The sequence below is a fragment of the Pleurodeles waltl genome, chromosome 3_1, assembly GCF_031143425.1.
Source record: "Pleurodeles waltl isolate 20211129_DDA chromosome 3_1, aPleWal1.hap1.20221129, whole genome shotgun sequence".
NCBI lineage: Eukaryota > Metazoa > Chordata > Amphibia > Caudata > Salamandridae > Pleurodeles > Pleurodeles waltl.
In genome coordinates this window covers 1,627,906,871-1,627,931,559 of record NC_090440.1, presented here as the reverse complement: position 1 = coordinate 1,627,931,559, position 24,689 = coordinate 1,627,906,871, and the positions used below count along the sequence as shown (strand labels likewise).

The following is a 24,689-nucleotide window of genomic DNA, read 5'->3' as shown; positions in this document are numbered from 1 at the left end:
CTAGGTACCAACTGCTGTATTTTTGGATAGAGACCCTAGTTAGATGTTTTCTAAATTAGTGTTCTAAATTGTTTTGCATGAAGTCCAACATGCTGATGCTAATTAGTGGTTAGATTAGATATTCACCTTGACTGACAAACGGACATGACTGACGTTGTGCTATGCTGAACTGGGACTTATATGATATTCTATGCATTCTGATCTGTGTATCTCCTATATTAGTGTTTTCATGTTTGTGATCTTTGCATTGTTAAAATCTTATCACAGTTGCCATATCGTGACTATGCTCTTTTGCTTCTTGGTTTTGAGATTAATACATTTGCTATTAGATTGTAATCAATAGGGAATAAAATTCACAAAACTTCAATAAAAGTGTGGTTATTCATGACAGAAAGGTCATGGTTGCGCCGACAGTTTAACCAATGTCTAAAGTGAAATATATTGTGGTGATATATGTTGATAATATCATTGATATATTGCTTGACATATTGATCAGTTACCTCGTCTTACGGTGTCTCACCACTGGGTCAAAAGATTCATCTGCCTAAAACGAGTCCTAATGTGTATAAATTGACATAGAGGGACGCGTTATCAGTTCAATGTAATGGTAAAGGTGTGGACTAAGGGCCAGATGTAGCAAAGGTTTTTCCCATTCTGTGTCTATGGGAATAAGTGTTTGTACATATGGCCCTCAGTCTAGACTTGTCAGGCTGCAAATCCGTGTATCAAAAGAAGGGGAATGAGAAAGCTTTTGGAACTGTACAATGAAGACAGACCCAAACTAGTCAGGGTCTACTGGGAATAGCCAGGGCAGGTGCATTGGCTACCACAGTGTGATGCTGTGGTAAGCTAGTGAGAAGAGGGATAAGGCCAAAATAAGCCACGAGGGATAAGTCTTTTAAACGTACTGAAGTGAGTAACAGCATACAGGGAAAGGTTTGGGATGGACACTCATGGAATGTAAGAAATTAGGGTATTCATTGAGGTGGCGAGTAACCACCTCATTTAATGACCTCAACCCTTGTCAGAGTAAAGCATTACAATCATTAAATTAAGTTGAGCTCAACCCCCTGGTAGGTATGGCAAGAGCAGACAGGCTTAATTTAGAGGCAATGTGTAAAGTACTTATGCAGTACCAAACTAGTAATAGAAAATCCCAAACCAACTTAGAAAAATATAGTACATTTTAATTAGGGACGGGCACAACTCTCAGAATTGAACTCTGTGGAATGGCATAGTTACATGAAACCTCTGTTCCAAAAAAAACTGAAATAGGCACATCACACTGCTCTCACTGTTATTTAGCACCAGTAGTATATTCCACGCTGAACAGTGCGAACCACACCACGGGGTGTGCCAGAAGGCACAGCTACCTTAATTGATTTCGCTGCCACTCAAGTAGATTTTCTACTCAAGTGGCAGCCCTCTGACAGCGAACGGTCGCGACCACATGTGTTAAAAAAATCTCACCAGATGTCCTCCTAGCAACCAGAAACCACGCTAAGGGATGCCAAATCAGGAGCTATGTGCAAAAAAAACTTCCACCATGTGGCGATTGAGGAATTTAGCTGGAACTCCGCTTTACAAGAGTAACGCAAAGTCAGCAAAATTCCGCTAATTCCACGGGCGCAAAGGAATATTTCACTCACCTCTAATTTAAATAAATAAAATGACACAAATACAAACCCAATAAGAGAAACTGGAGTTTAAGGTTACAAAATAATTATGCCAAATAGCGTTAGGCGCCAACTGCGGTCATTTGATTGCACATGACAGAACAGGGCATGGGTCTGATACAGAAGCCATATTCAAACCTGTCAGAAGTTTTACTTAGGGCTTTACACTCTGAAATGGAAATCAAAAATCCTCAGAGGGACAAGACAGCAGGCTGGGCCAACAAGGGCTTGATGAAATTCACACCCAAGGAAGGTCCTTCACCAGCCAGATACTTTTGGGACCTTTGCCCAGTGGAGATTACTACCTTTGGACTTAGTTACTTTTTTGGACCTTGGATTTTCCAGTGGGTAAGGCTCGAGGCTGCAGCTAAAGAGGGATCCATGAGGTAGGATATCTTCTCCACAATGTCCTGCTGAATCATATTTGCTACTGCAGAAATGCTATGACCTGGAGCAACCTGAACCTTTGGCCCAGTGGCAATGCACACTGGTCAAATGTGCTTGTAGTTTGGTCATGGTCCTCACATAATTCCCAGGTTTTCCAAAATGTTAGAAGGAGGAGTACACTTTGACACCAGCCAAGGGACACAGGACTTTGGGGACAGCACTTTGGGGACAATAATCATTCCGGAAGAAACTAGCAGCAGGGTGTAGTTGGAACTGATCATCTGGACAGACAAAGAAAAAAGTCTGTTTTAGCTTGTAGTGTCACTGAGCTTAAAGTAGCTTGACAAGGTGGTCAGCCTTATGACTCTTGGAGTCCACTTCTCTTTCCTGGGTAGAAGAGGAAGAGCATGTCCAGTTTTCTAGGCTCTTCTCAAGTCAGAGTCAGCAAGGTCAGTCCTCTTTTCTCCCAAATGTCTAGAAAGCATTTTGAGGATGGCACTGGAGATGCCACATTTATTCCTGGCACAACCTATAGATTGGGATTCTCCTGGCCACTCCCTGACCAATGGGATTCACTGTAGCCATGTTTGCAGAACCTCCTGTGTGCCCTACTGCAAACAAATCCACAGTTACTCCCTCCATCTAAAACAAATATGGCAGACCTTTCTTACCCTGTACAAAGTTCCTGTGTCCACCCCAGAGGTGTGGTCAGGGAAAGGAGCAACCCATCCTCTGGTAACTTTAAACCATTTCTAGGGCAGCTTCTCTCCCACTGGAATTAGTGCCTGGCTGACTGAGGGAACAACAGCAGGTCCTGCTTGTCTCAGCTAACATTTGGCTGTGACAGGGTAGGCCTTTTTGAAGTTAATCAAATTTCAGGGCACACCCCAGGTGGTCATCCTGCCAGAGGAACAGGATACCTTTGCACACCCAAAGCCTTTGTCTCAGTTCTGGGAGCAAGTTCACACCTCATCAAGAGGGTTATTCAGCTATTGGGTGACAGCTGGTGCTCATGTAAATGGGCTTCCTGAGGCTTTAGGCAGAGAAAAGGTAACTTTCTAAAAGCACCTTTTCCTAAATATGTATTACAAATCTGACTTTACCTGTGAATTGGACTTGTAATAAATGTGTTAAAAAGTCCAAAAATAAAATGTGTAGCTGCTTCCTAGCCAGAGATGCCATTATTACATTTCAATATTGTTTCCCATTACTTACCTATTGATCAGCCACCCTTCTACAGTGAAAATAGTTTTTGGTGCCTCTTCACTGTAAAGACATGTTTAACATTAAACTCTTACATATCTTACTTTGAAATATCATGAGCTCTGCCTTATGAGCAGAAAGACCTAGTTAGGGATGACGTAGTCATATTCAAAAGGAAGGTTAGGCCTGTCAAAAGGGGTTATTATGACAGGTTGAATTTGCAGTTTAAAACTTCACAGCCAGGCTACACATGAAAGATGTGCAGCCAGGAAACACTGTCACTGTAGTGAATGGCACAATGGGTGCTGCAGTTGACATTTAACTTACAGGTCATGGATACACTTTTGTCCCATATATGAGGGACTTGTAGGTAAGTTAAAAATTACAATCAGGATATGCCAATTTTATCATGGTGAAAGGGAGAACGCAAGCATTTCTCCATTGGTTAGCAGGGGTATACTTCACAGAGTTCTACAGCCAGCAAAAGCATTCAAGGTGAAAATATGGGGGTACCCCGTGGAAAAGATAGTAATTTCCAACATGGTTAGATTCTGCATGTGACATGATGGTGAGGGGTGATAAATTAGGGTTAGCAATATCCAGTTTTGCATTTAAACTTATTGTTCCCAGACTGGAAAGTCTCTGAATCCTTTCATCGGAGGAAGCACCAAAACTGCCATGGCAACATTCTCTTCAACACCTAACCACAACACTTTGTTTGGCAGAACTTTAGTAAAATGTGGTTGCTTTATTCAAACCTGAACCACAAAACGTGAAACCTTCACCATGTGGAATCTACCAAAGATGACGTCTTTGTAATGTGTTGTTTGAGTTCCACAACAAGGTGCAAACAATGTGGGGTTTACATTTCTAAAGCAGTATTTCTAATAAAATACCTTCATTTTAGAATTCATGAGGTCATTACAGAGATGTAATTGGTGTGTTTTTGCAGAGGGTTGGGGGTGACAGAGGCTTAGGTTCCAAGGGTCGTGGTAAGGTTGTAGTGTTTAATTTATATGAAGCAGGCTAAATGGAAAATAAATCTCCGTCACTACAGATGAATAACATGGGGCTTCCCTACTAACACTTTGAAACCACTGCATGTGTGGACTGACACAATAGACAACACAAATGTGTAACCAGGAAAACTGTAGTACCAAGGGCCTGCACAATATTGCTTCTAATGATATTCTACATACTTTCCAGAAGACGTGGGGTGAACACAGAAGGAGTTTTGTTTAATACTAAGGCCCACATTTATACTTTTTTTAGCGCTGCATTTGCGTAATTTCTTTACTAAAAAGCGGCACAAACTTACAAAATACAATTGTATTTTGTATCTTTGTGCCGCTTTTGCATCAAAAAGTGGCACAAATGCGCGCTAAAAAAGTATGAATATGGGCCTAAGTTCTTAATCAATAGTTTCCTGATGTGATATCTCTGGGGCGGGGATAGCCAACAAAAATCAATTACGAGTTGTCTAGTGTCTCCGTACCTGAAATTATCAGGTCCAGAAATACTGGATCTGGTTTTACCAGATGAGAATTTCGAACAGGCTGTTGCTTTGTTTAATACTAAGCAATGGAACGAGAATACTCCTGACTGAAAGGGCGAATCCAGTCTTGTGTTGCATGTGTTCCAGCTAGGGAGGACCTGGCTTGGCAGCTTGGGTTGGACTGTTATTACTGGAGTGGGGCCAAGACTGATTTACATATGACTCTGTAGAAGCTGTGGTGGCATGGTGGGCAAAAGTACAATGGGGTGGAATGCTACCCATAGCAACGGCCAGTGGTTAGACTTATTGCAAGCATTACTCCCACCACCTTTTGTGTGTTTGTTGTTTAATACTAAGGCCATCATTAAGAGCTGCCTGGACTGGTATCTGCAGTGGGGAGATTCAGCTCTGGGTAACTATGACTTGCCTGGGTGTTTCCACACCTAGTTTTACAGTGAGAGAGCACAGCTTATATAATCTATATTAACATAAATGTCTATGGATTAATGTGTGATAATGTTGCATAGAAACTGTAATAGTAATTTTGCTTAAACGTGCACCTGAAATGTGACCACGGGGAGTGGCCAGCAATGTATACGTAGATTAAAAATGACAACTAAAATGTATATGTATCAATATATTGAGTACGTTTATACTAATTGGCAATAATTGTGTTATTGAATTTATGCTGAAATCATCATTGGCCTTAAATTAGCATGAGCCGAAGCTTAGTTGCTTGGCTCTCATATTAAATGTATTTTTCCTATCTTGCAGTGTGCTGACACACAAAAGGACACGACCTTAGTTTTTCTTCAAACTAGAAGACAAATGTAACCATGCTAGCTCCTTTCCCATGAATTTTTCATTGCTTGTAGAATGATGTTAAAACAAAATGAAACAGTGTAGATTAATGTAATGTACCAAAAGATGTGCAAAGAATTACAGAAAGATGAAATCATACCGGATGTGCCACCTCTGAAGACATCGATTAGGAGAACCAATCAAAGACTTGTAAAATAATATGGGGTGAGAAGATGGGTGACCTAATGGGTTTTCTGATAGGTTAAAGATAATGGGGTATAACAAATGTCCAATAGAATTTTGGGGGAATGTACAACGAAAAAGGGATAAAAACCCATGACACAGGGGGCCATTTAGAATTAGGTAGGGAATGCTATTGATTTTATCCAGAAACTTTGTCTCTCTGTTTGGTGACTTACTTGGTTTTACTTAAACCATCCTTTTCCTTAGATAGCCCATTTTACACTTTACCTCCTTATGAGGGAAGTGCCCCTTTTGCCCCGGAGCTGAGTTCTGACAGATGGCGATTTGACTGATGTCCTGAAGACGAAGACTGAACTTGTGTGCTGACCTAATCTTTGGAGGGTAATTATAACAATGCATATGTGATTTGTCTGTTTGCTTTTCCTTTCTAGGTACCAACTGCTTACTTTTGACAGAGACCATAGTTAGATGTTTTCCAAATTGGTGTTCTAAATCGTTTTGCATGAAGCCCAACATGCTAATGCTAATCAGTGGTTAGGACAGGTGTTCCCGAAACTGACGCAAATAGACAAACATCCGAATCTATGCTTTGTTGAACTGACGCGTTACTGACACTCTGCTAAATTGATCTATGTTCACGCCGTGTTATTTTATGATGTTTGTGATTCTCGCTTTAATGAAATCTTACCAAAGTTGCCATATCGTGACTATGCTATTATGTTTCTTGGTTTTGAGATTGACGCACCTGCTATTAGATTTGTAAGCAATATCGAATAAAACTCACAAAATTCTACTAAACTGGAGTGGTTATTCATGACTGAAAGGTCATGGTTGGGTTTTGAATTGATTAATGACTTTGACTAAAGTGAAATGTATTGTTGTGATAAATATTGATGACATCATAGATGTATTGATTGACATATTGATTAGCTATCCCGCCCTAAGGTGTATCTCAACTGGGTCAAAAGATTCATTGGCCTAAAACGAGTCCTGATGTGTAATAAATTATCATAAAGGGACGCGTTAGCAACGGGATTTGATTTTTCAGCCCGGTGAACACCACAGATGCAGAAGGACGGGGGCTGCGGCCAGAAGAACAGCCCAGTGTCCACCAGCCCCCTCTATAAACATAAAAGGAGCAGACATTGTTTCCCCAAGGGTTTCTAGTACCTTCTCCCCCCCAAAGGCCCTCCCTAGCCACTGCCATAGAACCACTTGATCACCCCAGAACTTAACGGGATATTTTTACCTAACTCCATGGCTAGCAGCAAAAGGATTTCAAATCAGTACATGTCGAAATACGCGGAGCTTTTTGCTTTTGGTCAGGTAAACGGTACTCATTTTCTTCACTCACCTTTTCGTAAAAAGTCATCTCCATACTGATGCTTAACTGCAGCTGGAAGCTGGCGAAAAAGTTCCATTTTCTCTCTGAAAGCTCTCTCAGGGTCAGCTAGTCCTGTTTTGAACAGTCCAGGCTCAATTACGGACACATTTACTCCAAAAGCTTTCATGTCCCGCCTGCAAGACAAACATATCATTACTGCAACTCAACTTGCATTTCATTGTGAATTTTAATTCTACTGTATTTATATTTTAATGAAATACTTTCTTGGAAATTATTTAAATAAAATAAATTAATTGACAAAGAACTTTGAAAAAATAAAACACAAGATCTACATGTGCAGAAAAGGCACAAATGTACAGAGTCGTATAAATGCAAACCTTGATAGAACATAAAACGTGTTTTTTTTAAAAAAACGAATGTAAATAAAAAAACAGATTTGTTGTGACATGCTCAGTAGGGGATGATTTTCATAATAACAAAGCGCAACATTTACTGAAATTGCTTAGTTGATAAGAGCTATTCTGACACTGAAAAAAGAACATCACAGAAGCGGATTCACAAACCTGTTTGCGCACCTTAGTCAAATTAGGTGCATAAAAGGGACTGTATTAGGGCAAAATCCTGTTGCTGATTCACGGCATTTGAAAGACCGGATTCTGCCCTCGTAAATTAGATTTCTTCATGTAGAATTGTCTCCTATGTGATGGAATTTCAAAATGTTGCGTTGTAATTACATTGGCATTTTGTCTCTGGTGAGCCATTGAGCGCTTTATTACATGTGTAGCATACTTACCATGTTGACATTGCAGTGCGGCCTAGGTAGGAAGAGTTTTGGTCTTTTTTTTGTGAGGGGCCAAAGGTGTGTAATGTTGAAGAAATCTTCTCTTAGTGACAGGTTTATAAGCATGTCATGGTGGTCCCTTCTATGTCGTTGATGCTTGCCCATTAAAAAGAAAGTAAATACATACAGCTTCCATCAGTGAAATCTTCAGGGAAGGCTCTTTAAGTACAGTCCTGAGAAATGGAGCACCACTCCTTGGCTCTTGTGAGGAGGCCTCATTCTCTGCTCTAGGTTGAGCGGAGAATACAATGAAGATGCTGGACAAAGCACAGGGCTGGGTTTAGTTCTGGTGGTGCCCAGTGCGACAATCATTATTGCCCCCCCATGACCTCTCTCGCCATGGATTCCCTCACCACCACCCTATAGTGACTCCCCTCATCTTTCTATATAGCCCCTTTCTTACACGTATTTTATTTGTCAGTGTAGGCTGTAAGAGCACTTTACGTCACACACATACAGAAACAATTAATCATTTGTGTGTAAATCGTGTACGTGAAATGTTACGCAGTACAAAGAGGACTACAAGGTGTAGAAGTCACATGAAAAACATACTTGTAGGCAATATGTTTTAAGCAGGGCCTGCTTTAGCACTGGTGGCGCCCGATGCAACATTCTTTTTTTGGCGCCCCTTGCCCCATGACCACCTCCTCGGATTCCCTCACTACCACTTAGCAAATGTGTCCCTCATCTCTCCAGAGCCCCCATTTCACATACATTTGTTTTAAATTGCTTATAAAGGCTAGCTTTACTAATCCACCCAGGTATCTGCATAAAATATAGTTCTGTTCTTTGCAGCAGGCATATTAACCCTCTACGCTACTGTGTGGTGAGTCAACGCTGCCGCTAGACAAAACTCCCATCTCTCGCCCTAGCAGGAACATTAATCACAAGAGATATATTTACATCTTAATTGCTTCCAGAAGACTGGACGCACAAAGAATTTTTCAGGAGGTGCTTTTAAATCCCAAAGATCTAAGTTATTGCCAAACACAACGCCCCCTTGAGGTCAGGGCCTCCCAATTCAGTTCAGCACCCGGTGCGACCACACCGCTTGCACCACCCTAAAGCCGGCATTGGTTTTAGGAGTGCTTGGTCTGAATAAGCATAAACTCAGGATTTAAAACACAACATTGTGGTTGGGGTTGGCTTTATGAAAAATAATTTATTCTACCCAAATGAACCCCTTTTAGTAAAATTAAGATAATGAAAGACTGGGGATGAATATAACATTGTAATTTATACCTTGCAGTTCACAAACAGCTCTTTGATGTCAGTTCATAGCTCTCTGTGCTACGTTAGGACAGGAACTTACAAACTGCAAGTAATAGAAGGATCTATGTGAATAAAGCAGCAACCAACTGAGCTATCTACATAAAATCCAGTTATGTGATCTGCGTGATACGTTTTTTTGCAGCAGGCACATTAGCCCTCTGTGCTATTTTATGATGCGTGTTAGAATTTTCGTCCTTGGTGTGGTCTCCCTTAACTGTTTGCCTCTGTTTCCCAGGTTGTTGATGTGTGCTGGACTCTGTTTTTTGCTGTTGTTGCTACTCTGGGCACTTTACCACTGCTAACCAGTGCTAAAGTGCAAGTGCTACTATACAAAATGTATATGTAATTGGTTTATCTATGATTAGCATATTTGATTTACTAGTAAGTCCTTAGTAAAGTGCACTAGAGGTGCCAAGGGCCTGTAAACCAAAATGCTACTAGTGGTCCTGCAGCACTGGTTGTGCCACCCACCTAAGTAGCTTTGTAATCATGTCTCAGATTTGCCACTGCAGTGTCTGTGTGTGCAGTTTTAAACTGTAAATTTGACTTGGCAAGTGTACCCACTTGCCAGGCCTAAACATTCCCTTTTCTTACATGTAAGACACCCCTAAGGGAGGCCCTAGGTAGCCCCAAGGGCAGGGTGCAGAGCATGGTTAAGGTAGGACATATAGGGGGTCATTACAACATTGGCGGTAAAAGCCGCTTACCGCCGTGCAGAAGACCTCCAATACACCGCCGCGGCCGCGGAAGTCCGCCACAGCTATTATGACACACATCTCGGAATCCGCCGAAATTCAGACACCCACACAAGTCCGCCACACCAAAGGTCAGTGTTAAACTGGCGAAAACAAATCCTCCACCGTCACGCCAACAGAAACACGCCCATGCTATCACGACCCACGAATCCACGCGGCGGTCTTTCAATTGGCGGTACACACCACCGCGCTCAAAATACACACACATCTCCAAAACACCGCCACATTGGGCAATTCAAAAAACACACACCTGATACACATACAAACACCACTCCCACACAATCAATACAATATAAAACACACACCCACATCACCCACAAACCCCTACGACCAGAAATTTTGAGGAAGCCGAGAGACAGAGAGCACAACAATTGAGAACCCCATCACACAGAGGAACACAACACCATCACCCATACAACATTCCACGCACAAAACAACACACACCACTACACATCACCAAACTCACCTACACATACACCACCCCACACTTCACCCACACCACCCCATGTCACGCCAAAGACACCCCAGGTTTCCCAAGGAGGAGCTCAGGGTTATGGTGGAGGAAATCCTCTGAGTAGAGCTCCAGCTATTTGGCTAATAGGTGCAGCACACCTCCATAGGCAGGAAGATGGAGCTATGGCGCAGAATCGTGGACAGGGTCAACGCTGTGGGACAGCATCCAAGAAATCAGGAGGACATCAGGAAGAGGTGGAACGACCTACGGGGAAGGTGCGTTCTGTGGTCTCCAGGCACAACATCGCGTTTCAGTGGACTGGCGGCAGACCCCCACCTCCTCCCCCACAACTAACAACATGGGAGGAGCAAGTCTTGACCATCATGCATCCTGAGGGCCTCGGAGGAGTCGGTGGAGGAATGGATACTGGTAAGTCAAATCTTAACTATCATATCTACCACCCTACCTGCATGCTATCACACACCCCCACCCTCACCCCCTCCCCTATCACTCCAACTCCTCACTAATGTACTAATAACAGAAACCACCCATCCCAACACCAAGCCCTGCATGACACAACTAAGCATTGTCACCCCTCACTAAAGCATGCTCACTGCACATACCCATAACAACCCTCTAACCATCATTACACAAACCCCTACACAGGAATGCTTGCACTGGGGTACACGCTCACCCACCCATTGCACACCATGACACACACAGATGCAATAATCATGCTCTTATACCCCTGCAGGACCACTACGGAACATCACCACACAGGAGGGTCCAGACATCTCCACTCCACCCACAGAAGAGGCCCACAGTGACGACAGCAGCTCTGGCCAACTGGATCCAGATGACCAGCCCTGACCATTGTGGGCCTCGGGACAGTCGGTTCCCCTGGCACAGGCACAGCCCAACACTGACCTTCCACCCTCTGGTAACACCAGCACACCACCCACCCAGCGGGCCCATACCTCCGTCCCCAGGACACGTCAATCAGCGGTGTGTCCACCACTACAGGGAACCCAGGCAAACCCACCACCCCAACAACAACAAGGACCTGGGGGCAGTGGTAGTGGGCACACGGTCCAGGGGACGGAGGCCCAGGAACACAGGGGAACTGGGAGGGCTGCTGTGTGACTGGGGGCGGACAGGCCAAGGGAACCCACCCTCCACGAGGCCCTCTCCTCCATCATGGGAGCATACCACCACTCCCAGGAGACGATGGCGACGGTCCTGGCCAAGTTTCAGGAGACCCAGCACCTGCAGGAGGAACAGTATTTGGGGTTCAGGGAGGAGCTCAGAACCATCAGCTCTGCCCTGGGCACCATCGTAGGGGTGCTGAAGGACATACAAAAGGCCATGAGGGACACCGTGGCACTCCAAGAGGCCCCTGACACTAGCATGGACGATGAACTTCCCACCACCTCCGCCGGCACTAGTGGACAGGACGCCCCGCCACAGGACCACCACACCAGCACCCCACCCCCTGCAGACGGACAACCACCCCGCAAGCGGTCCCTGAGATCCAGGAACAGGACAGAGCAAGATGGCAAGACCCCCGCCAGGAAATGAAACCTCCCTGATTGTCCTCCCACTGTCCCACTTTGTTACCCTGTCCAGATTGGAACTGCCCCAGCTCCACTTCCCATGCCCATATGGGCAGTGCACCTGTGTGACTAATAGAATGGACTCTGCCATGGACATTCCTCCACCATCACCCATCACCATTTTGCCACCCCCTCCAATAATTAGCACTTCAATAAACACCCTTGAACCACAAAACAATCTGGAGTCAGTCTGTGATTTTGAAAATTGTATTAGCAATGACAGTGTCAAAATGCGTTTTCAATTGTAATGCCAACATACCTATGTCACACATCACAAGTCCATGAAGGATGCAAGCAGATGACACATGTTGGTAACCACACCTGTGAAACCGTAATGGAAAGTTACAACTCAGTTACCAAATACTGCTACTAATTGACAGACAGGATAGAGGTAGAAGTGTGAAAGTGAATGTCTCACCTGTGTGTCACTGGAAATATTGCTGTATGACTGACTCCCTGTTGTCTATGTCTTCTTCCTCAGCTTCCTCCTCATCACTGTCCACAGGAACCACAGGCTCCACAGCTGCCACAACACCGTCATCTGGACCATCCTCCTGCAGAAAAGGCACCTGGCGTCGCAAAGCAAGATTGTGAAGCATCGAGCAGGCGATGATGATCTGGCACACCTTCTTTGGTGAGTAGAATAGGGAACCACCTGTCATATGGAGGCACCTAAACCTGGCCTTCAGGAGGCCGAAGGTGCGTTCGATCACCCTCCTAGTCCACCCATGGGCCTCAATGTAGCGTTCTTCTGCCCTGGTCCTGGGATTCCTCACTGGGGTCAATAGCCAGGACAGGTTGGGGTAACCAGAGTCCCCTAATAGCCACACACAGTGCCTCTGGAGTTGACCCATCAGATAAGGGATGCTGCTATTCCGCAGGATGTAGGCGTCATGCACTGAGCCAGGGAACATAGCATTTACCTGGGAGATGTACTGGTCTGCCAAACATACCATCTGTACATTCATGGAATGATAACTCTTCCGGTTCCTGTACACCTGTTCACTTCTGTGGGGGGGGACCAGAGCTACATGGGTCCCATCAATAGCACCTATGATGTTGGGTATATGTCCAAGGGCATAGAAGTCACCTTTCACTGTAGCCAAATCCTCCACCTCAGGGAAAACGATGTAGCTCCTTACGTGTTTCAGCAGGGCAGTCAACACTCTGGACAACACGTTGGAAAACATAGGCTGAGACATCCCTGATGCTATGGCCACAGTTGTTTTAAATGATCCACTTGCAAGGAAATGGAGCACGGATAGCACCTGCACTTCAGGGGGAATTCCTGTGGGATGGCGGATCGGTGAGATCAGGTCTGGCTCCAACTGGGTACACAGTTCCTGGATTGTGGCACGGTCAAACCTGTAGGTGATGATCAAATGTCGCTCCTCCATTGTTAACAGGTCCACCAGTGGTCGGTACACCGGAGGATTCTGCCATCTCCTCAAATGTCCCAACTGACGGTGCCTAAGAAGGACAACAGCGACCACAGAGTCAACAAATTCCCAGGTATGTACCCACAGCTACACAGAACACGACACCAAATACAAAACTCCTCTGTATGTGTGTTAAGTGAAGGCCTAGGTATGTGTGACGCAGTAGTAAATGAAGCCATGTGGGCCCCTGAAATGGCGGCTGCCTGACCTCTAAAGTGGGACAATGGGATGTGAGGTATCTGCGCTGGCGTTGTACACCGTCGCGGTAGGCGGTCGTAGACCGCGGCGCAATGCTGCATTGGTTAACATTGGACCCTATGGGTCCCAGGAGCCAATGATGAAGTGCGCCGGCTGTGATGATACGCACCGCCACGGACGTCTCCGCCGCAGACATGACTGCCATTTTCTATCTCTTCAATCACTCGATACCTGATCTTCGACAGGAGAGGACCTACACTTCAAGTGCTGCTGTGACCTCGGTCTGGAAGAGACAATGGCTGCTGCGTCTGGGGAAAGGGCCCCTGCCTTCACTGCACAGGAGTTGGAGAATCTAGTCGACGTGGTCCTCCCCCAGTACACGCTACTCTACGGTCCTCCAGACCAGCAGGTAAGTACACAGGGAGCACGTTGTATAGGCTATGCTGGGTGGAGAGGGCTGGATGTCAGTAGGAAGGGTGCAGAGTTCAGGGAACATGAAGGACTGTGAATGCATGTGCCACATAGCAAGGGAAGGGATGGGGGCCACTCACTTCGACGGTGCTGTTGTTAATGACTTCTCTTCTTCCCCTGTACATGTCATGTAGGTCAGCGCCCACCAGAAGAAGAACATTTGGCGTACCATCGCCAAGGACGTCCGGACCCTGGGGGTCCACCAGAGACGGGGCACCCACTGCCAGAAAAGATGGGAGGACATTCGCCGCTGGAGCAAGAAGACGGCGGAGGCTCAGCTGGGGATGGCCTCCCAACGTGGGAGGGGTGCCCATCGAACCATGACCCCCCTGATGTTCAGGATCCTGGCGGTGGCCTACCCTGAGTTAGATGGGCGCTTGAGGGCATCACAGCAAACACAAGAGGGTGAGTACACTCTCACTCTGCGAACTTTGCGCGCAGTGGAGGGGTCTGGGTGGGGGAGGAGGGATGTGGGTTTCCCTAGGCCAGGGCGAGTTACGTAGGTTAGGCCCCTCCAGAATGCAAGCCATGTGGCACTCCACCTCACCTCTGTAGAGTGCCAAGTACAGGTATACGTGCTCCTGTGTCATCTATGTGTGCAGATGACCACCATAGCCATGTAGGCCAGTTCCCAGGAATTGCATCTGTAGAGCCCAAGAGCACGGCGTAGTGCAGGGGGCTGCTGTGTCTGTATTGTCCGCCAACGGTAGCGGTAAGCCATGCACTCAACCTGTCTTTCTTCTGTCGCCCCCCTTTTTGTCCTCTCCCTGTTCTTGTGTGCATCAGCATCATCAGGCGGAGGTACAGTGGCACCGGAGCACGAGGGAGCTGCATCCCACATGGCCATGGAGGGCCACACCACAGACTCTGAATACACCAGTGGGACGGAGGGCGAGGGGAGCTTCACGTCGGTCACCGGATCACCAAACAGCAACACGGACTCGTCCGCCGATGGGAGCTCCCTTGTGGTGGCGGCACCATCTGTGCCCCCCACTTCTACAGGTACAGCCACCACCTCCCCTACCAGCACCGCCCTCCCAGCAGCCCCTCAGCCTTCGCCCCATGCCAGCTCACCCAGGAGGGTGGGCATCACCTTCGCCCCAGGCACCTCAGCCCCTGCCCCAGTCACCCCTGCTGCCATCAGTGAGGAGGCCATTGACCTCCTCAGGTCACTCACTGTTGGGCAGTCTACCATTGTGAATGCCATCCAGGGTGTAGAAAGGGAGTTGCAACACGGTAATGCATTCTGGTCAGGCTGCCCTTCATCGAACCCAGCAATCTCTGGCCTCAGCACTGATGGCAGCCGTTGTCCCTGTGCCTAGCCTCCCCCCTCCAGCTTCCTCCACCCAGACCCAGTCCCCTGTACCCCAGCCTATCCCAAGCACACCATCAGACAAGCATGCATACACCTCAACACACAAAAGTAGCTCAGGCAAACATAAGCACCACACAACCCACAGGCACTCAAAGAAGCATCACCCACCTACAGACACAACAACATCCACTGCCTCCACTGTGTCCCCCTCCTCGTCGTCTCCCTCCTCCCTCCCAGTGTCGTCCTCACTCTCACCTGCATGCACTCCATCTACAGGCACTAGGACTCGCACCAGAACACCCAGCACCACACCCCTCTCACCTACACTCACCACCCCCACTACCATTTACACATCCCCTGTGTCCACTCCCAGTGTGTCTGTGACACCCCCTCCCAAAGTACACAAACGCGGGCACCCACACACCCAACATCCATCCACCTCACGACAGCCTCCAGCACCCAAATCACCTAAAGTTACACCTCCTACAACCACCTCATCTTCCTCCACTCCCAGACCCCCTCCAGCTACCCATCCCAGTCTTCGTCAGAAACTCTTCCTCACCAACGTTGATCTCTTTGCCACCACCCCCAACCCTCCAATTCATGGGTCCAGTAGTAGCACCTCAGCCAAAAAAAGTCCAGTACCAGTGGTGCGTGTTAAAGGTGTGTGGAGTGCACCGGCCACCAGGGCAGCCAGTGTGACACAGAGCCAAAGCACTGCCAGTCCACCCCCTGTAAAGCACCTTAAGTTGGAAACTGGCTGACGGGACAGGGTGAAGAGTCCTGGAGGCAAAACTGCTCACAAGGGTCCTGGGGGGAGTGCCGAGTCAGCTGTGACTCCTCCAAAGGTGGTGAAGGGCCAGAAGAAGTCTCCAAAGTCTGGTAAGAGCAGCACGGCGGAGAAGGGCGCCATCCTCCTTGGCGGCCGGGACGCCACCGCCAGCACTGTCGTCACTGGTCCGGAGACCACCGCCAGAGTCAGTGCCCTGGAGGGCAGCAGTATCGTCACTGGTCCGGAGACCACCGCCAGTCAGTGCCCTGGAGGGCAGCAGTATCGTCACTGGTCCGGAGACCACCGCCAGAGTCAGTGCCCTGGAGGGCAGCAGTACCGCCACTGGTCCGGAGACCACCGCCAGAGTCAGTGCCCTGGAGGGCACCAGTATCGTCACTGATCCGGAGACCACCGCCAGAGTCAGTGCCCTGGAGGTCCCCGGCAGCCACATCCCCGTTGGGCAATGAAGGACCGTCATGCCACACACCAATGCACAGGTCAGAGACCGCCATCGTGAAGACCGCTGAACAGGGCAAAGCACCGCTGAACAGGCCAAAGACCGACATGGCAAAGCACCGCTGAACAGGGCAGAGACCGCCATGGTGAAGACGGCTCAACAGGGCAAAGCACCGCTGAACAGGCCAAAGACCGACATGGCAAAGCACCGCTGAACAGGTCAGAGACCGCCATGGTGAAGACCGCTGAACAGGGCAAAGCACTGCTGAACAGGGCAAAGACCGCCATGGCAAAGCACCGCTGAACAGGGCGGAGACCGCCATGGTGAAGACCGCTGAACAGGGCAAAGCACAGCTGAACAGGCCAAAGACCGACATGGCAAAGCACCGCTGAACAGGGCAGAGACCGCCGTGGTGAAGACCGCTGAACAGGCCAAAGACCGACATGGCAAAGCACCACTGAACAGGTCAGAGACCGCAATGGTGAAGACCGCCGAACAGGGCAAAGCACCGCTGAACAGGCCAAAGAGCGACATGGCAAAGCACCGCTGAACAGGGCAGAGACCGCCATGGTGAAGACCGCTGAACAGGGCAAAGGACCACTGAACAGGCCAAAGACCGACATGGCAAAGCACCGCTGAACAGGTCAGAGACAGCCATGGTGAAGACCGCTGAACAGGGCAAAGCACCGCTGAACAGGGCAAAGACCGACATGGCAAAGCATCGCTGAACAGGGCAGAGACTGCCATGGTGAAGACCGCTGAACAGGGCAAAGCACCGCTGAACAGGCCAAAGACCGACATGGCAAAGCACCGCTGAACAGGGCAGAGACCGCCATGGTGAAGACCGCTAAACAGGACAAAGCACCGCTGAACAGGGCAAAGACCGCCATGGCAAAGCACCGCTGAACAGGGCAGAGACCGCCATGGTGAAGACCGCTGAACAGGGCAAAGCACTGCTGAACAGGCCAAAGACCGACATGGCAAAGCACCACTGAACAGGGCAGAGACCGCCATGGTGAAGACTGCTGAACAGGGCAAAGCACCGCTGAACAGGGCAGAGACCGCAATGGTGAAGACTGCTGAACAGGGCAAAGCACCGATGAACAGGGCAAAGACCGCCATGGCAAAGCACCGCTGAACAGGGCAGAGACCGACATGGCAAAGCACCGCTGAACAGGGCAGAGACCGACATGGCAAAGCACCGCTGAACAGGGAAAAGACCGCCAAAACAAGCATTGTTAGCCCATGTGCAGCTGGGACAGTGACGGAACAGGGATCGCCACGGGGAGCGTGATGCACTCTGGGCACCAGTCCCCCTCCAGAACCAGTGGAGACTGTTATCCACTTGAGAGACTGTGGCTTTGCACTCCACAGGATGGTACAGTGGGCAGACCACCCACTGTAGAGACTTGAGAGACTGTGGCTTTGCACTCCCCAGGATGGTACAGTGGGCAAACCATCCACTGTAGAGACTTGAGAGACTGTGGCTTTGCACTCCCCAGGATGGTACAGTGGGCAAGCCACCCACTGTAGAGACTTGAGAGACTGTGGCTTTGCACTCCCCAGGATGGTACAGTGGGCAACCCACCCACTGTAGAGGCTTGAGAGACTGTGGCTTTGCACTCCCCAGGATGGTACAGTGGGCAAACCACCCACTGTAGAGACTTGAGAGACTGTGGCTTTGCACTCCCCAGGATGGAACAGTGGGCAACCCACCCACTGTAGAGACTTGAGAGACTGTGGCTTTGCACTCCCCAGGATACTTCAATGGGCATGGAGCCCCGTCGTGGATCTGGCGTGGTGCTGTATTCCGGCTGAGGTGCCCCCCCTTCCCTTCCCCCTGAGGTGCCTGTTGTATTTCTATCTGACGCCCCTGCAGTGTTCTCTCTGTTTGTGGACAGGTATCTAGTGTGGGCCTCGCCCATGCATTTTGGGCCCAGTGGTGCACGGACATTGATATGTGCATACCTGCACTACTAATCGTAATGTATAAATTCTGGAATGTGTGTATATATCTGTATATATTTGGTTGTTGTGGTTTGATACATTACAATGTTTGAACTGATTTCCTTTTGTCTTTGCATTCTTCCGGGGGGGTTGTGGGTTGTTACTGTGCTGTTTGGAAATGCATTGGTGTGTGTATTGTAGTGGGTGAAGGTCGGGTTGGTGGTAGGAGTGTTGCGTGTGTGTCCCTCTGACTTTTGCCTCCCCCCTCCCCTATGTCGTAGGTGCAGTACTCACCGTTGTCTTCGGCACCTACGTTGCTGGTGATCGTAGAGGGGCAGAAAGACAAGCGCAGGGAGTATTTGTAGTTCGGGCTCCATGGCGGCCTCCTTCCTCGTGGAGTGCATTGAGGTGAGCGTTTTCCCATTGCAAAAGCTGTTTACGCCGTGTTTTTATCCACGGTGAATCCGCCCCGGAAAAGGTGGCGGATTGGCAGGTTGTGATACTGTGGGCGGTACATTGTCTTCCGCCTGTCTGTTGGCGGTGACCGCCGCGCTGCTTGTCTGTACCGCCGTGGCGGGCGGAGTGTTAAAGTGGCTGTCTATGTTGGCGGTTTCCGCCACGGTCATAATTCCCTTTTTTTGTCCACCGGCCTGTTTGTGGTATTACCGCAGCTTTAACACCGTCCGCCAGGGTTGTAATGACCCCCATAGTAATGTGTTGTATATGTCCTGGCAGTGAAATACTACTAAATTCGTTTTCACTGTTGCAAGGCCTTGCCCTCTTATAGGTTAACATGGGGGCTACCTTTAAATCTGATTAAAGTGTATATTCCCTTTGGGAGGGGATAGACAAGTGGAGTTTGGGGTCTCTGAGCTCACAATTGAAAAAATACATTTTGTAGTAAAGTTTATTTTAAGATTGTGTGTTTTTAGAAAGTGAACATTTTATTGCTTAAACCGTTTCTGTGACTCTGCCTGTTTGTGGATTCCCTGACTGGGTCAGTTTGACAGTTGGGCTGGTTGCACCTCACACTAGACAGTGACACAAAGGGAGCTAAGGTGTAGTCTGCATTTCCTGATGAACCATCTTTGCTAGAAGGGAGGAGTGGTCACTCACACCTGAAGGGGGTCTGCCTGCCTTCACACAATGCAGTCTCCAACCCCCTGGTGAGTGTCTGTGTCCTGCCCTGGGCAATGCAGGATTTCACAATCAAAAGAGACTTTGCTTTGAAGTAGGCCTACTTCAAAGGAGAACATAGGTATAAGAAGGGCACCCAAAACCACAGACTTTAGAACACTTCTGGAAACCAAGAGGAATCTCTGCCTGGAGAAGAGCTGAAGAGCTGAGGAACAAGAGCTGCCCTGCCTGTGCTTTGTGGAGCTATTCTGCAGTTGCTGCTGCTGCCTGTGGTAGAGGACAAAGAATGAACTTTGTGTTGCCTTCCTTCTTGTGAAGATCTCCAAGGGCTTGATTTAGAGCTTGCCTCCTGTTATTTGAAGTCTCAGGCACGGCAAAGACTTTTCTCTGCCAGCACCTGTAGTCTCTGGAGAGACTCCTACTCTGCCAAGTGGTGCCCGTCCAGTTCCGGGGACCCTGAAAGGAGAAGCTGGCAGCCCAAGAGTAAGAAATCAACGCACAGAACACCGTGCGGGGAAAAGATAAATCAATGCGCTGCCAGCTTCCCAGCTGAAAATCAACGCTCGCCTGCAACACGACCCGAAGATCGACGCCAGGGGCTGGAGAAACAACGCACAGCATCGCTGACGGAGGCTGGTGAGATCGCAACCCAAGCTGCGTGGTTTTCGGATCATCGTGCTGCTGGATTTCCAACGCAAACACCGCTGGGCGTGTAAAAATGACACAAGGCCTGCCCGGACCGAAGAGTGCTGACCGGATCGACGCATCGCTCTCCTGCGGAGAGAAGAAACAACGCACGCTGATCCGACTAAAGGAGAAATGACACAAGGTCTTGCTCGTGAGTGATATAGACGCATCGCAAGCCCTTTTTGACTCACTCTCGCCCGTGTGGGGTTATTTTTGAAGCACCCAAGGTACATTTTCACACTAACAGTGTTAGTATGTGTTTAAAATTACAGGAAGACTCTTTTTGCATTTTTAGTGATAACTTGACTTGTGTATTGTGGATTTTTGTCGTTTTGGTCTTGTTTTGTTTAGATAAATATTTTCTATTTTCTAAACCTGCGTTGTGTCATTTTGTAGTGTTTTCACTGAGTTACTGCATGTGTTGGTACAAATACTTTACACCTAGCACTCTGAAGTTAAGCCTGCCTGCTTGTGCCAAGCTACCAAGGGGGTAAGCAGGAGTTAGCTGAGGGTGATTCTCTTTTACCCTGACTAGAGTCAGGGTCCTTGTTTGGACAGGTGATAACCTGACTGCCAACCAAAGACCCCATTTCTAACACTGATCTAAAAAATGAATGGTTTAAAACCTGTTAGTGAAATCCGGGAGGTGAGAAAAACCAACACAGACAGCACATCCCACTGATGGCCCCAAGACCCAACTACAAAGACAAGAAAGTATTTATTTGGCACTTATCGCACCCCAAACACCCCACATGAATCTACACCTCTGCACCGAGGCACAAGTGTTGAAGGGTTAAGCTAGTCTTAGAAGGTGCCTGGGGGAAACACCTGTCACTCCATGCAGCAGGGGATTACTCAACCAGCTACCTTGTCTTTTGCATCTATGCACACTGATGTTTTATGTGAGTACGTTAGGGGTCTGCACTCTTTGAAGAATGATTTTGGATATATCCGGTAGGGTCTTAGTGACAAAGGGTATTTCTATTTGTTAACACTGAAATAAATGTTCACTTGTCACATACTGAATCCCCATTTTCAGTTTCCTTTTAATCACTGTTTTATGTTGCTCTAAAAGTGCTGAAACATATCCCTCCCCCTGGTCTGGTTCAGCCAAGAAGCACTTCCATTCACACTTACCATGTATAAGCAAGAATATAACTTTGGCAACAATTCCTGATGACTGTCATGGCTCACATTTTGAGCCAGAATTAAGAAAGATTCATGTATCATGCTTCATAAACACTCCTGACTTACCTGATGATCATAAAAGAGCGGCTGGTATGCTTAACAAATGTGTCACAAAAGCCATATAAAGCATGGCTCCTGCTATTAGGATTACACCTAGGGGATTGGAACCTTCAGCTCCATAGTGGTCAGATGATCTTAAGATGCTCCAAAAATGTGTAAAGTATCACATTGCGAATGGCAACAATACAACAATGAAGATTGTAAATTGCTGCATAAAGGCAGCTATATCTCAGTTCAGGTTGAGCAGCTAGATCAGAATTACATTCAATGCACATTATTAGTTCTAAAAGCCCCACATGAGAGTAATTTGTTAATTATGTTGTTAATAAACTACACCACCAATGATGGAACCCAAAGCACCACTTTCAGGCTTTATGTAATGACCTTGCAGTCCTTTTAAGTGGAAAGACAAAAATACATATAATGAGTTTTGCAAGCCCCTAGGAGCTGACTCAGATATTTGTTCCAAACTTGGCTGGAGATCAGCCAGTGGTAGCATCTTGGATAGTCTTGTGGATCTATGACAAGAAATAGATGGGCTAACTAAGGCAAATATCAGAATCTATGATGGATCCTTGCCCACCCAAGGTTATGCAGGGGGCAGCTGATGTAACTGTACCTTACCTACTTACACCTTTAAACTCCTCTCTTAACTGAACACCATGGCACCCCTGAAAACACAGTAGAATCAGACTTCTTAAAAACACCCACAGTCCATCTACAGCTTTCAACCAATAGGATTACATCCCTGCTGCTTCTGCCAACAAAGATCTCGGAAAATGCAATGAACTCCCAGCTTACCTATTCCTGAATCTAGTGGGCTTCTGAATGAATAACAGTTGCAATTTCGTGCTGATCATAGCATGGACTCTGCCTTGGTGAGATGATTGATGATCTCAGGATGACCTTGGATTGGGGAATATCAGCAGCCCTATTGCTTATGGACCTCTCAACATCATTTGACACAGTCTATCATAAAAATCTACTTCTAAGACTATCAGTGATTTACATTTGTAGTAAGGAACTCCACTGGTTAGCATATTTTTTTACAGGGAGGACTCCGGCTTTGGATGTCCCACCATTCCACTCCTCTCCTTTCAACTTCAGCTGTGGTTTCCACAAGGGTGGGTGCTTAGTCTGTTGCTAAAAACTTGAGGCTAATACATGATGCACAACACTCCTTTGTGTAACAGATTGGCAGTATGTTCAGCTGTATGTTTTGCCATTTTGAAGGCCTTAAGAAAGATCTTCCTGTTGTTGCCCAAATCTTATCAGAAGACAGTATTCGAGGCATTTTGTGTCTCCCATATGAACAATGATAATGTTCTATGCTTGGCTTGCTTCAGTATCTCATTAAGAGATGACAATTAGTACATAATACCGCAGATCACTTATTACATAACATTCTCAAAGCATCCATCTTCTGTAAGTAGTCATCTGGAAAGCCTACAATAGCACCCTATTGGGTAGAGGATCATTTTAAAGCCCCCTCTCTCTCATAAGTGCCAGAAGAATGGAAGCTAGGTTATATTAAAAAGAAAGTGAAAATGGCACCGTCCCAGTCAGGTGTTACGAGCACTCCCTAGATGCTGTTACCAGAATAAGCCTTTCTGGGGAGAGGTTGATCATTTGTATATCTGGAGTCTACGTTATGGAACTAATTTCCCTTTCAATTGAGAGAAACTCATATTCATACTCTTTTCAGAACAAAAGCTGAAAACATGTCTTTTTCAGCAAGATTATTTTGGGCTTTTTCATCAGTCTAGCTTCTCCAGCATTCAGGTGCCCTTTGGGTAACTGTTCATTCTTTATAAATATACCTTCATTCATTCATTCATTCATTCAATGAGTCCTCTAGATTTGACTCTCATTCTATTGTACGCAATAAATTCAATTTTAATTCAAATTAGGATGTGATTATCCAGTTTAGTATCACCGTCATCTATTTGAAAACACACGTATATGCTGACCTGTATCTCCATACATGGAATTGGCAGTGCATATTATCCCTAGATTCCTTTCAACAAGTATTCCATATACACTGTATAAACACAAAATATTTCTTGGTTCTGGTAAATGTTACGAATAGCCCCCAAATAAAAGCCTAAAAAGCTTTGGGGCACAAACGTACATTTGTGTTCATATGTATGTTTTAACTAATTGAATACAGAATACAATTCTGTGAAAATATTATGAACCTTAAAATCATATTTCAATGAATGTAGGTATAATACACACAAACAGCTGTGCATCAGGAGACATGGATAAGAGGATAAGGTCTACCGGATAGAGAGTTATAAAATGAGTGTTTAGAGAGGAGTTGATAAACGGATGCACTAGAGGATAAAATTTATGAGATTAAAACCTCTGTGATTAATTTAGGATAGGGTCACAGAGCCAAAAGCCAGAGATGGCTCAACATCATCAAAGAATTTCTCTAGGTATGTGGTGTATAGTGAATGACCGGCATATTCCAATGAACTACAGCAATTATAGTCATTGATGCATATTCAGCAAAGGGTGGAAGAAAGTCCAGAACAGCTTGCACATACTAAAGTGAGTGATCTCTTGAGGTGGTGGTAGACTTCATCACCACTGTTGGTATGGAAGAAAGTAGGAGAAGAAGGCATAGTCTCTATAAAGAGAAAAAGGTTTGGCTGCTTCTGCAAGACAGATCATGCTTTAGCTAGGGTTCTGAAATGGAAAGGATGAGAGTGGGAATTAAAGTTCCTCCTTTTCAACTGTCATGATTCAGAAGTTGCAGACTTTTCAGATACTGTTTGACAGGCATTGTCATTAAACTTGTGTGATGCCAAACAATACAAATTTGTATTACTAGGAGGAAAGCAGCACACTGGTCACAGATCTCCCTCAGTCTTCCCCAGTGCATCATGATAAATGCAGTTCAAGGCGGTCCATAACTGATTATTTTTCCTGTGGTTGCTTGAATGTTGAAGCACAGTCACTGCTGT

The 24,689-nt window shown here is 46.8% G+C and overlaps 1 protein-coding gene across 3 annotated transcripts in view; it reads right to left on the bottom strand.

The window, feature by feature from the left end:
- The window catches only part of DHRS9 (dehydrogenase/reductase 9), a 93,855-nt gene that overhangs the window by 17,281 nt on the left and 51,885 nt on the right, over positions 1-24,689 (bottom strand). For all 3 annotated transcript variants that reach the window (XM_069225281.1, XM_069225283.1, XM_069225282.1), the window contains exon 4: positions 7,121-7,284. In XM_069225281.1, the coding sequence (XP_069081382.1) occupies positions 7,121-7,284 (164 nt within the window). The remainder of the gene's footprint in view (positions 1-7,120; positions 7,285-24,689) is intronic.